Source organism: Python bivittatus, unplaced genomic scaffold (genome assembly GCF_059951505.1).
Source record: "Python bivittatus isolate LINGU-HERP-01145 unplaced genomic scaffold, Pbiv_v1 ctg000570_np1212, whole genome shotgun sequence".
Lineage (NCBI taxonomy): Eukaryota > Metazoa > Chordata > Lepidosauria > Squamata > Pythonidae > Python > Python bivittatus.
The window spans coordinates 15,039,903-15,054,207 of NW_028277097.1; the positions used below are offsets into that span (position 1 = coordinate 15,039,903).

General features: G+C 41.4%; 1 protein-coding gene across 2 annotated transcripts in view; it reads right to left on the minus strand.

The window, feature by feature from the left end:
* Nucleotides 1-6,695: 6,695 nt before the first annotated feature.
* Nucleotides 6,696-14,305, minus strand: part of SMAD4 (SMAD family member 4) — a 31,291-nt gene continuing 23,681 nt past the window's right edge. For both annotated transcript variants that reach the window (XM_088152985.1, XM_088152986.1), the window contains exons 10-12: nt 12,629-12,797; nt 10,924-11,062; nt 6,696-7,918 (exon numbers count right to left, since the gene is read on the minus strand). In XM_088152985.1, the coding sequence (XP_088009111.1) occupies nt 7,707-7,918; nt 10,924-11,062; nt 12,629-12,797 (520 nt within the window). In that variant the 3' untranslated portion in view covers nt 6,696-7,706. The remainder of the gene's footprint in view (nt 7,919-10,923; nt 11,063-12,628; nt 12,798-14,305) is intronic.

Sequence of the window (14,305 nt, forward strand, 5' to 3'; positions counted from 1 at the left end):
ATTTCCAGATGCACTTGGACTACAATGGCCATGCTGTCTAGGAATTCTGAGAGTGATAATCTAAACCAGGGTTTCTCAACCTCAGCAACTTTAAGATGTGTGGACTTCAATTCCCAGAATTCTCCAGCCAGCCTGATCTAAATGTTTGTAGCTCGAAAGCTGGTACATGATACAGTGAGTGTCTAGGGGTCAAATAGATCCATAATCTGGATTATTACAGTGATCCAAACTGAACAAGATCCTGCATCAGGGGTATTGGGTGGCATTGACACCAGGAAGACTCAGGTTCACATCCACCTTCAGCCACAGGAGGTCACCCTCTCTCTCAGCCAAACCCATCCCTCAAGGTTGTTGTGGGGTGTGGGGGGAGGAGTGTCACACATATTGTTTTAAACTCCTGAAGGCAAGGCAGGATATACTTCTAATAAAACAGTGCTCACAAGCCCAAATGGGAACTAAAAATATCAACAGTTCTTCCGGCATTGCTGACAGGTAAGTACCTCAGAAGATGTGGTGTATTAGACATTGTCAGTTTGTAACTGTTCTTTCCTTTCCTTAAGCTGAGGATGTGTGGGAGGGTGGAAGGACATGCACACGTGCGTTATTAATGCAGATGCAAAAGCTGCTATGCAGTTTTTAAGTTTTCTTTCTCTGCAAAAGAGGCTTCTGTTTTTCTATTTTATTGTCACGGTGCTTTAAAAAAATGACGTTGGATTTCTCTTGGTAGGGTTTTGTTTTTGCTTTTTTCGTTTTCTTGCTGGAGTTGGCCCTGAGACTGTTTTCTATGTATTTCCTTCTATTACTTGCAAGTCTCTCTGGCTGATCGCACTTTCCAACCCTCCTACCTCCTCGCCCCCAACAGGCGTTCCCTCCTGATGACTTTCATTGGGATGACTGTAGAAAGACAGAGTCACAGACACACCAACAGACACCCCCCAAAGGAAGTCCAAGAATACCGATTCTCGACTTCCTTCCACCCCTGAGATTCACTGAAATTCTCTTCTCCCTACAAAGACATTTCGAAAGCAAGTTCTCCTTCATCAAAACGAATGAGATAGGGTTAGGAAAAACTGCAGGATTTTTCAACCCAGCACTAATACAGATGTGATACTGAACTGTGCAGTTTTAACAAGCATTCAAAACCACACAGCACTGGCAGTCCTCTCTCCCCTTGCAAATTGTCTGTCTCTTCCTTGTGGGGTGAGGGTGGGGGGGAGATATCTTCCTCCCAGCGTTGTCTCCCTTTCAAGTGAAAACAATAAATATATGTATTTCTAGTTACCCTCTTATCAAATATCTTTACAACAGTGACATTTTAAGTGTCTTTCCCGCTGGGAACCTAAACAGGGCTGGAAATGAATTGGTTTGACTCAGTCAGCTCAGGACATACTCTGCAGGGTGTGGCCACCTCTGTTCCAGAAAGGTTTACGTGATGGGCCAGGTCTTTGAAGCAACCCAGGGGGAATTTTACTGATGACTCACCTGTACTGCAAATAAAAGGATCCACAAGTTAATGGTACATTGCAACACCCAAACGTTTCTGCTGTTTTCATGACCAATATATATGGGTGGTTCCTGTTTATGAATGGGCTACCCATGGAAAGAGTGATCCCTTGGAAGGGGATATTGGAGACAGCAACAGCCCTGCCCCACCCCAGGAAAGCTTATTTACTAGCTCCTTATCGTCAGTCATTGAGTCCCACTGTGTAAAAAGAAAGTCCATTAAAACATTCCTCAGGAGATGGCTCTCCGCCATCTGCTTGAACACACATTTGGTGAAGGGTTATCCACAAGACTTCAGGTAATCAATTCTGCTGTTAAATGTTGGCTGCATTTTTCAGGGATGCTGAGAGTTGTAGCGTAGCAGCCTACGTTTGATTATTACCCACGATTTAAAAACCAGTTTGTCTGCTGATGGAGTAGCCAGTTGTAGTATTTGCCATTCTGACCTCCATGCCGTACTCTGACTCATATTTAGTTTGAGATCAGCTACAACTTCAAGGTCTATTTCACCTGTGCTGTTGCCCAGCTGGATGTCACCTATCCTATGCCTGTGCATTTAATTTTTTTTTCTAACTGAACTTTGCATTTATCTCTGTTTAATCTCATGTTTTCAGCCCACTTCTTCAACCTCTCCAGATCATTTTGAGTTCTGTTTTTGTCTAAGTATTAATTGGGGCTGTGCAAAGCAGTTGAAAAGCAATGTATGAGAATGCACGCAAAGCACCTTTTCTGTTAAAGCAGCCAGAGTTTGCAAGGATTGTGCAGCTGTTTCAGAAGCTGCTTCCTGATTGCCTCCAGATGCATGTATGTGCACAACCACACCTCTTCACAAAAACAGCCATGAACAGCTTCTGAACCAGCAGTGCAAAACATGTGAATGACATGGCTGTTTTAACTTATTAAAAAGAAGGGTGCCCCATTTTTCTGTGTGCTGCAAAGGCTTTGCAACAACTCTGTTAGCCCAGTTTTGTGTCATTTGCAAAGTTGTTAAGTGGCTCATCCAAATTGTTAAGGAAAATGCAGAAAAATACTAAGCCCAGGACCCAATCTTGTGGCACCCCCTGCTGCATTCCAGCTTCCTGAGGAACCATCAGTGAGCATTTGGTGAGCAGCTTCCAAGGTGCTCTGGATCTAGTAACATCTATCTGAGGTTGCTGTTTGAGGGCATGGATAACCATATAAACTTTTTTCTGCCCAATTCATAACAGCTGGTCACACAAAGCAATATGTTCCATGTGATGAGAATCCGAGCAGAATTGCAGCTGAGACTTGCCAAGCCCCAATACAGATGTTTGTGAAGTACTGACTGTGACTAAAGGAACAGAAAAAATGGTGGGTTGAAAGGCAGAAGCTAAAGGAACAATGGATGGCACTGATACAGAGGAGAGATATGGAATATTAGAAAGTGGAAGACCATAGTTTGGAAGAGCAGGAGCCAATGAGCCCTAGGAGAAGAAATAATAAAATAATAATAATAATAATAATAATAATAATAATAATAATAGCAGCAGCAGCAGCAGCAGCAGCAGCAGCAGCAAAGATAGTACCAATAGTTATAGGCGCCTGAGGTGCAATCCCAAAACACCTGGAGCACCTCTTGAAGACCATCAGCATTGACAAAATCACCATCAGTCAATTGCAAAAGGCAGCTTTACTTGGAACAGCTTATATCCTGCGACAATATCTTTAACACCATCAAACAACATCTGCCTATCCCAGGTCCTTGGGAAGGACTCGATAGGTGGATAAAAATGCCAGATCCAGTCTAAACAACTGGCTGACTGTGTGACCAATCATAACAACAATAATTTTATTTTATTAAATTTATTATGGCGCCCAATTCCCAGGGACTCTGGGCAGTTCACAACATTAAAACATTAAAAATAAGAAAAATAATAAGAGAAAAAAAGAAGAGTAAAGATAGCAGGATGACAAAACCAGATGGGAACAAAGGAAAACCACCCACATAGTCTAAAAGGAGGCTTCAGCGATCCTCGCCAAAGGTCTGGGTGAAGAGCCAGGTCTTCAAGGCCTTTGGAAACACCAGTAAGATGGGGGCTGTTTGGATCTCAGGGGGAACCTCGCTCCAGAAGGCAGGCACTGCCACAGAGAAGGTGCACTTCTGAGGTCATTGTTTAATCAAAGGAATGCTAACGTTACAGCACGGATGTGGCAATGCTAAGGTGAAAATGAACACCAAGAGCAATATAAGGAAGCTGAACCCCTCCCCATACTTAGGGGTATTTAGGCATGCAACCACCGCCCTCCAAATCAGTAACGGCATGAAATGGTACTATCCAAGGAATGCTTAGTGTATACCCTGATTGCACAAATACCACCTTTTGGCTGCTACTAAGCTAACATGTAAAACTCCAGCAAAAAACCCCCCAAAAAACGTCAACTTGCAACGTTAAATGCAAATCATGCTGATTTGAAATGAACATGCTTAACTTCTTCTGGTTAGATGCCTCTAATGTGTATTTTTTTAATTTTTTTTTTGGTTCAACTTGTTTGAGCATGTCTGCCTAGCTGTGGCAGGTTACTGTCAGCCTACAACTGTAGAAGCAATGATCTGGACAGACAAATGCCCAAGATCACAGTTCATTAATGCTCTCTGAATGGTCAAATGGATTATTGTCACATCAAAGCTTCTTTCTTCCTTATCAAAGGATGAATGAGGCATATTTTATTAGATGTTTTCTCCCACAGATGGAGCAGTGAGGACATCTAGTGGCTATTGCCCTAAAATTGCAAGTGTTTTGAATGCTATTGAGATTTCAAAATTATTTTTTAATTTAACTTTATTTCATTGGGCTTATAGGCTGCTCGAATCACAAGCAACTGAGCAGCATACATCCCAACCTCCATAAATTGGATTACAAATAATACAAAAAGGAACAAATCAGTATTATGCAACCTACAGATAGCATGATGAGCAATTATCTGTATCAATACAAAAAAAACACACACACACACACAAAACCCTTCCCCTACCAGAGGGGACAAGATCACAGCATTCTAGTTCCCACAACCTGATGAAATAACCATATTTTATTGGGCTTCTTAAAAACTAGGAGGGAAGGGGCCATCGGGCAGCATCTGAAAAGGCTCATTTCTCTGGTCCCTGGAGTGAGGCATTCCCTGTGTGAGGGGACTTCAGGTGAACAGAACTGTTTCTGTTCTAGGAGAACAGAAGTGCACAGGTTAGGCCCAGTTCGGAAAGACTAAAACTTTGGCTCTTTATACACAAAATGGTACAAGGACGCAATGTATTTGTGTGATGGATGTGAGGGTGGCCTTGGAAGACGCCTAGGGAACAATCAGATAAAAGAGAAAGGAGTCTGCAACCGAGTAACTGTCAAAGAAAGAAACTTAGGAAGGACCCACCCTAACTACTCAGGCGGTAAATAGGGAAGGTGGGAGATTTGTGCTTTCAGACTAGTAAGATTCTGTTAATGTAGCCTTACAATGAAGTAGAATCAGGTCTAGTCTCATTTCCTGTCTGGTTTACCTAGGGGGGCTGACAATTTGTCAAGTTATGGATACTATTATTTTAAAACAAGTTTCTTCTTCAAAATACTGCCACCATCCCAAGAAACCCCCAATGTAGAAAGAAAGGTCCTCAACAAGATTTTCAAGATGCCTTGACCAAGTGAACACCACATTATGCAAAATGGGCCAAAAATGCGGCGTTACATTTCCTTAATTTATAACCTGAGGATGGGCAACCTTTTGGCACCCTGGAGCCACAATGAACCTGTTTCAGGAGCCCCCAAAGCAAGGCAATGATGCAAAAAAGGTGGAGCTGGTTGTGCAACAATGTTCATCTGTTTTCTGTTTCAAAATGGTGGAATTTTGCAATTGTCCAATTTTCAGCAATAGTTGTCAAAGGAGCTTCCAAAACACAAAGGACTCAGCTGCAGGAACTCCACCCCTTTTGAAGAGGATACACTGTTTTCTAAAGCAATTAATCCTATGTCCTTCTAGACATGGATTGTTGGATGAGGGAGAAAATTGTTTAAGGCACAAATGGAACCATCCTTGGAACGCTGCCTAAGTACCTGAAAACACTATTAGCAAGAAAGAAGAATTTGATGTCAATGTGTGCATTTAAACACCCCCTCCCCGTATCAACAAGTCCTGTAATTGGGGGGAAAAGGTTATTCACATATTGCAACCTCTGTAACCTCTGAAGCTGACACCTCCAGGAAAACCTCAGTTAACATTGGGTAAGACTTGAACTATGATGTGAGTTCTGAAAAGGCTGCAGGGCAGATCAAGCTCCATGCCCCAGTGTGGTCATTCACATCTAGTATGAATTATGAAAGGTTATTTGGGACTGCCTAATCATTTTGCAAACTCTCTTTTAAAACAGCACCCGTATTTCAGGTCAACATGAAGATAAAGGCTAATATTCCTTCCAGTAACAGCAAAAGCTCCCATGATAAGCAAAGCCATACTTCATGCTATGTGGAATGTGGGCTGGGGACTACTTTAGAAATAATGAATGCAGGGTATGCTGCATTAATTAATTTCCGTTAGGGCTGTCACCTAATTAAACAAATCTTTCATTGATTAATGGTATGAGTTTTAATTGAATATTTAATCACAACTGCATACATCTGCATATGAATGACAGTTCTGAAGAAAACCACTCCTTGGTTCTTGAATAACAAATGTCTGTATGCTACAACCGAGGGTCTCTCAATATGGAAGCTGTCTTTGACAATTTTTGCATGAAAAGTAATTAACTCTTTTTTAATGTGTTACCTGATTAATTAGGGTACCTTTTACAATTACACAAAGGTTCCAAATTGTTCAAGTTTCTCAAAAAGGTAAAGCAAGACAGAATTAAGTGAATGAGGAAGAAGAGCCATACTGCAGGTAGGAGATTCCAAGATCAATAATCGTGCAGGGCGGTGGACTATGACTCCTCTTTCAGGTCATGGCTATCTCCTCGCCTCTTTACACCTGCTGATTGTGGGGCTGGAAAAAGCCCTCTCAGCCACTATACTGTGTTCTTCTGTGGCATCTACATCATCAAGACAATCATGGTAGAAAGCATGACATCAGAAAAGAAGATGCTGCAAGAAACGCTCACTATTGCTTGTTTCAATGACCAAAAGCAAACTGATTCAGAACTCCAGATTCAAAATGCAGCAAAAGCTGAAGTACATCACTTTTATCAGTGCTGAGATTTTTCTAATAGTTTTATTAACTAGAGAAGCATAATATTGCATCTGTCATACAGCCAATACATTTGCAACTTCTACTTGAAATTCTCTATACAAAGTCAATGCAAATAGATAGATCGTGGATGGGATAAATAGCTTAAAATAACCAAGAAGTATAAAAACAAGTTTGCCAGCTTGCCCTGAGTAGAAATTTTGAAAAATAGAAAATCTGGATTTTCAGCGGTACAACCATAAACATGATTAAGAAGTCTGAGATGGCACGCCAAGTTCAGTAAAGCAGATTCATACTATCCCAGTTGCTCATGTGTATTTAAGAAGTTCCATGCTGGTAAAAGTTAAAATCAGTTGGGAATGGTGAATAATACAGACATTTCGCTACTGAATTTAGCAGACAATTCTATTTGTTTCATGTTGCATTTAAAGTTGGTACCAGCTCTGAAGCCCATCCCACTTTTAGTGCATTTTTAAAATAATAGGCATACATAAAAATTTTACATTAAAAAACTCCTGATGAGACATGCCCCAGTGCCCAGTAGAGCAGAGCATTAGAATCCTCCCTTTAGAATAATCAACATGATTTTGCTCATTTGGGCTGGACTCAAGCAAGGACAAGTTGGGTGACTGCATAAGTGGGGCCCCACCTCCAGGCTCCCTGAAATGCATAGGATCATTCAGTGTGAACTCCCCATTATTCTGAGAAGCTCAGACTAATCAGTGAGATGTCCAAGGAACAGACAAAGCAGTGATCCCACTAAGATCACCATCTAAAAATTTCTGGCTGGTGACAGCTTTCCACAAGTAGCCCACAAAAGGTTTGAAGGTGTGAACTATCTGGAGTTACAAGTTCAGCTTCTTTCTGCTGAGAGCAAGGTGGCAAAGACATTTTCTCTTTAAAACCTGGTTAAGAGATTAAGCAGAATGGAAGTAAAATATATCTTCCTGTAATAAACAAAATGGTATTTTACAATCCACCATCCTCACTCCATCACGGCTCACAGCAGGACAGTCTCAGTCTAGGGGCTGGGGATCTGCAATAGGCATGGTGTGAAGAACTTCATCTAGGAGCTGCAGGGCACGATGCAGATGAATTTCAATCCAACATGGAGTCTCTTTAATGCTCTGGCGTGGGTAATCAGGTCCCCATCCTTTGACAAAACTCATCCTGAGGATGCACAAACGTCGAAGATCATCCACGCCAATTCCAGCAGCTGCTGACAAACCTAACACAGAACAGGAACATTAAACATCCTTCTTAGCAACATCTTTTATAAAACCACTCGCTGGCATCAACCCTATTTTTAGAAGAATATTTAAAGCTGATAGAGGGGAGAACAATAAAGTCCATTGGAGTTGGGCAGCTAATACATTCAAATAAATAAATAAGAAAAAAAGAAGACCTTGAAATTTTCAAGCATTTTAAATCTCTGTGTATGTGCTATATGTCCCAGTAAAGATGCAGCCTCTCTTAAATGAGATTAAGATGAGCTTAAATGAAGCTCAATTATTTGCAATTATATGAATACATATCTAGTTTTTTCAGCAACTTTATGGAAATGGTCTGTCACTTCTTCCAAAATATACCTCATAGTCTAGTCTACTGCCTTGGGATCCCCTGGTGGTCTCCCATCTAAGTACTGACCAAGTCCAACACTGCTTAGTTTTTTCTAACATCAGTCAGGGCTGGCTAGATGCTACCATATGTTATGACTTCTGTACCAAGAGTTCTCTATATTTTTGTAACGTTTATATTTTCTGTTTAAAAAAATGTACAATAAATATGAGGTATTAACTTGCGTCTCTTTATGTCTGCACTCTGTTGACAACTAACATCTATTTAACTGGGCCTACAATTCAGGGAGCATTTAAAGAATAATTCCTAGCACAGCTGTATTTCAGAAGTCAAGATCCCTTCAAAAAAAGAAGTTCCTCATGATGCTCCTTTACTTGCATTCTTCATTGATACAGTTCATTCTTTTTTTAAAAGAAGGAAAAAGTTATGACTAAACATTTAATCAAGACAGAAAGAGCTGCTGCTTCATTTCAGTTGCAACCTCTGATTTCTGCTTCAAAATATTTGAAACATTTATCAAGAATCGCTACACCCACTTGGTGCCAGTGAAGAAAAAAAATTGCAAACGCTTTCAAAGCCAGAACTTCCGCCAACTTCTCCTGGGCATGTGTTGCTGGAGGGAGACAAGGGCTTTGGAAGAGAGGAAAACAATTCCCTTTGAACAACACAGATATTCAGGGCCAATTAAATGTTAGCATGGGATCTGATTTGACAAAGCACACCTTATGAGTAGAGGACAAACACAATCAGAAGTGGGCTGCTTTGCAAATCATGGTTTGACTAACTATAATTATATCCAGTGAAGTTATATCCAGTTTACTGCATCTGAAGATAAGAGTGCTGGAGAAAGAAAACAGATAAACAGCTATACATCCCGGCTTACACATGTACAGTGGGGCAAAAAAGTATTTAGTCAGCCACCAATTGTGCAAGTTCTCCCACTTAAAAAGATGAGAGAGGCCTGTAATTTTCATCATAGGTATACCTCAACTATGAGAGACAAAATGAGAAAAAAAATCCAGAAAATCACATTGTCTGATTTTTAAAGAATTTATTTGCAAATCATGGTGGAAAATAAGTATTTGGTCACCTACAAACAAGCAAGATGTCTGGCTCTCACAGACCTGTAACTACTTCTTTAAGAGGCTCCTCTGTCCTCCACTCGTTACCTGTAGTAATGGCACCTGTTTGACCTTGTTATCAGTATAAAAGACACCTGTCCACAACCTCAAACAGTCACACTCCAAACTCCACTATGGCCAAGACCAAAGAGCTGTCAGAGGACACCAGAAACAAAATTGTAGACCTGCACCAGGCTGGGAAGACTGAATCTGCAATAGGCGAGCAGCTTGGTGTGAAGAAATCAACTGTGGGAGCAATAATTAGAAAATGGAAGACATACAAGACCACTGATAATCTCCCTTGATCTGGGGCTCCATGCAAGATCTCACCCCGTGGGGTCAAAATGATCACAAGAATGGTGAGCAAAAATCCCAAAACCACACAGGGGGACCTAGTGAATGACCTGCAGAGAGCTGGGACCAAAGTAACAAAGGCTACCATCAGTAACACACTATGCCGCCAGGGACTCAAATCCTGCAGTGCCAGGCGTGTCCCCCTGCTTAAGCCAGTACATGTCTGGGCCCGTCTGAAGTTTGCTAGAGAGCATTTGGATGATCCAGAAGAGGATTGGGAGAATGTCATATGGTCAGATGAAACCAAAGTAGAATGTTTTGGTCTAAACTTGTTGTGTTTGGAGGAGAGAGAATGCTGAGTTGCATCCAAAGAACACCATACCTACTGTGAAGCATGGGGGTGGAAACATCATGCTTTGGGTCTGTTTTTCTGCAAAGGGACCAGGACGACTGATCCGTGTAAAGGAAAGAATGAATGGGGCCATGTCTCGTGAGATTTTGAGTGAACACCTCCTTCCATCAGCAAGGGCACTGAAGATGAAACGTGGCTGGGTCTTTCAGCATGACAATGATCCCAAACACACCGCCCGGGCAACAAAGGAGTGGCTTCGTAAGAAGCATTTCAAGGTCCTGGAGTGGTCTAGCCAGTCTCCAGATCTCAACCCCATGGAAAACCTTTGGAGGGAGTTGAAAGTCCGTGTTGCCCGGCGACAGCCCCAAAACATCACTGCTCTAGAGGAGATCTGCATGGAGGAATGGGCCAAAATACCAGCAACACTGTGTGAAAACCTTGTGAAGACTTACAGAAAACGTTTGACCTCTGTCATTGCCAACAAAGGATATATAACAAAGTATTGAGATGAACTTTTGATATTGACCAAATACTTACTTTCCACTATGATTTGCAAATAAATTCTTTAAAAATCAGACAATGTGATTTTCTGGATTTTTTTCCCCATTTTGTCTCTCATAGTTGAGGTATACCTATGATGAAAATTACAGGCCTCTCTCATCTTTTTAAGTGGGAGAACTTGCACAATTGGTGGCTGACTAAATACTTTTTTGCCCCACTGTACTTGGAAACTAAAATATGCGGTTTGGATTCTAAACTACCAGAAATGCATGATTCTTGAATCTGAGGATATATGATGCGTTTCTCTGAATTTCCTTTTTCCTGCCGAAAGCATTTAAAAATAAACCGAGGGACTGAGGCGGACGATATATTTTATTGGGTACTTACTGATTGCTGGAGCAATTCCTCCCACGGATCCTGGCCCAGGGATGTTTCCCGCAACAGCAGCAGCTTGTGCAGCAGCTGCAGCTTGTGCTGTGGCAGCCTGCTGTTGCATCTGGCGGTGACACTGGCGTAAATCAAATACCTTAAAAAGAAGCAGCATTCATTGCAGGGCCATCTGCAAAAGGATGCCCATCTGAGCCAGGGGGAGAAAGGTCCTCCGCCTAAGGCTTTTATCCTGGGACAGCCACAGAACTCGGCACGTGGGCTGGTGACCTCAAAGCTTAAGTTAAAGAAATACCGATAGTGGTTTCTTTTGCTAGAACATACAGCTGTTCGTACTTTCTAGTCCTTTCTAAGATTAAGGTGCCATTGGCTGTATGAATTCTGTGTGTTTTGAGAATGAATATAGTGACCAAGAATCGAGCAGGAGTTATTTCAAAGCCAATAGGGTGGTGTTATCTGCTTGGGGTGGCGACTATTTCCATGCTTCTGCTACCTGTCAAGCCAAGAGTGGCTAGGAGCCTATTGATCAGCAGCTATGAATACGCCCACACGTTTATGCTGCTGAAGAGTGGGATGCAAACCTAAGTAAATCGACCGAGGGCCAACGAAAGTATGGATCTTAAGTCTGAACAAACATGCATAGGATTGTGTTGTGTGCAAAAATAAAAAACACCAGGATTGCTTCTGACACTGGCTACAGATGGCTCTCCTCTCGCAGGCTACTTTAGTTGAAGAATTACTGCGTGGTTTCAAAACGACCTTCCGTTCTCTGGGTCCACCATTCTACTCCACATGTGAGCTGCAGTATTTGGCACCCTGAGAATTCCAATTCTTTGTTATTTTGAAGAATGCTTAACTGCTTCTATCAGAAAATACCCAAGTTCTTGATTTATCTGAATCTTAAAAGCAAAGCTCTTTACAGCATTGCAAAATCCATTTTCCATTATTTGTGCTAAGCACAAAACTCCTACGCTTCTGGCTTCAAAACATACCCAGCCTTGACTTTAAAGCAGAAAAGGTAGACTGACCGCTTAGGAACCAAATTACATGAAACCACTTCATGAGAAAACTCTAATGGAAGACTCTGTATCTGTATAAGCAGGACATCAGTCCTGCTTTCCATACTTAACCCCACAATGTCTGAGGAGTATTTTGTGAGGAGCAGAACAGGAAGCCCTCTTTGAGAAGGCTGTCAACTTCTAGACAGTCACTCTGTGCACTTATCTGCAATGCATTTTTTCAATCTTTGTACTGGCAAGAAGACCCATGGGTTTAACAGGACAGATTCCAGGTTAACTAAGAATTGCACCCTTATTATTCATAATAATACACTTTTCTCAGAATTATTCTGTGTTATCCCCAATCATAACTTTTAAAGCCATTGACTCAAGTATTTACAGCCTCCACACTGGGTGATATGTACGTATCTTTTATGCAACAAATGATCTTGTAGGTCTTATGGTCCTCGTACATAAATAATCAGAGATCCCCAAAATGAGACCTGTACAACATTACCTACACCGCTGAAAAAGCAGCATGGGATCATATACTGCAGACCTGTAACCTCAGGTTGGAAAAGCAACATGGAGGAGAACAGAAAATGGTGGAGAAGCAGTTAGGGATTAGTACCACCAACACAGAACTAGATGGGTAAAATTATTCCTATTATTACTACTTAAAATGCAGGATTATTTTATTAACAAACCTTTATATAGGCACTAGGATAAATTTTATGAACTGCATCGCCTGGCGCCCGTCCTGCTTCTCGGTCTAAGTAGTAACTCTGAACAAAAACCGCATGATCGCTGAGGCACCGAACCCAGACATCACCTTCACCTTTACACTCCAGCTGCACACCTTTACCTATATGCAACCTGGCAGGGGAAAAAATGACATGAAAATGCCAAGATTCAGTAAAATGGGGAAAACTGAACAATCAACAAATCAACTCAAATTGGTTTCAACATCAGTCACTCTTCAAGCATTTGTGCAAAAACACTCTGAAGACTGAGTCTTAAGAAACAACTGCCAAGATCTAACTTTGTATAATTAAATGCAGGAAGACAGCATAGATTTAGCTAGTGATACTCCACTAGAACCAAGACTTAAAAGTATAAAAACCTTTCAAAATCAATGTGTCTGTTATAGTTACCCTTGGTTGGGAATTTTGATAGTTAGACAGTCCAATATATCTGCAATAAGTCATTTTGTTATAACCAGGAGAAAAACTAAGACTAAAATAAAAAAGAAACCTGTGTATTTACACTTCCAAGGAGTTGTGACCTAAGGCCCTGCAAGCAAGGCAGCTCATACCTATCATATTCTAACAAAGGAGTAAGCAAATAGTCAGAGGCCTTGAACAGCAGCTCTCAAGCGATTTCTTAGTAGTATTGCATACATAACAGGCTAAAGATAAGAGCCCAGTTCAGCAGCAAGACAAGTTATTTCCAAAGTTGGTGGAAGTATGTTTTATCTGAGCCATTTTTTAACTAATGACTTTGAGGAAGAGTGAACTCAAAACACATTCAACTACAGTGGGGCAAAAAAGTATTTAGTCAGCCACCAATTGTGCAAGTTCTCCCACTTAAAAAGATGAGAGAGGCCTGTAATTTTCATCATAGGTATACCTCAACTATGAGAGACAAAATGAGAAAAAAAATCCAGAAAATCACATTGTCTGATTTTTAAAGAATTTATTTGCAAATCATGGTGGAAAATAAGTATTTGGTCACCTACAAACAAGCAAGATGTCTGGCTCTCACAGACCTGTAACTACTTCTTTAAGAGGCTCCTCTGTCCTCCACTCGTTACCTGTAGTAATGGCACCTGTTTGACCTTGTTATCAGTATAAAAGACACCTGTCCACAACCTCAAACAGTCACACTCCAAACTCCACTATGGCCAAGACCAAAGAGCTGTCGAAGGACACCAGAAACAAAATTGTAGACCTGCACCAGGCTGGGAAGACTGAATCTGCAATAGGCGAGCAGCTTGGTGTGAAGAAATCAACTGTGGGAGCAATAATTAGAAAATGGAAGACATATAAGACCACTGATAATCTCCCTTGATCTGGGGCTCCATGCAAGATCTCACCCCGTGGGGTCAAAATGATCACAAGAACGGTGAGCAAAAATCCCAAAACCACACAGGGGGACCTAGTGAATGACCTGCAGAGAGCTGGGACCAAAGTAACAAAGGCTACCAGTAACACACTACGCTGCCAGGGACTCAAATCCTGCAGTGCCAGATGTGTCCCCCTGCTTAAGCCAGTACATGTCCGGGCCTGTCTGAAGTTTGCTAGAGAGCATTTGGATGATCCAGAAGAGGATTGGGAGAATGTCATATGGTCAGATGAAACCAAAGTAGAACGTTTTGGTCTAAA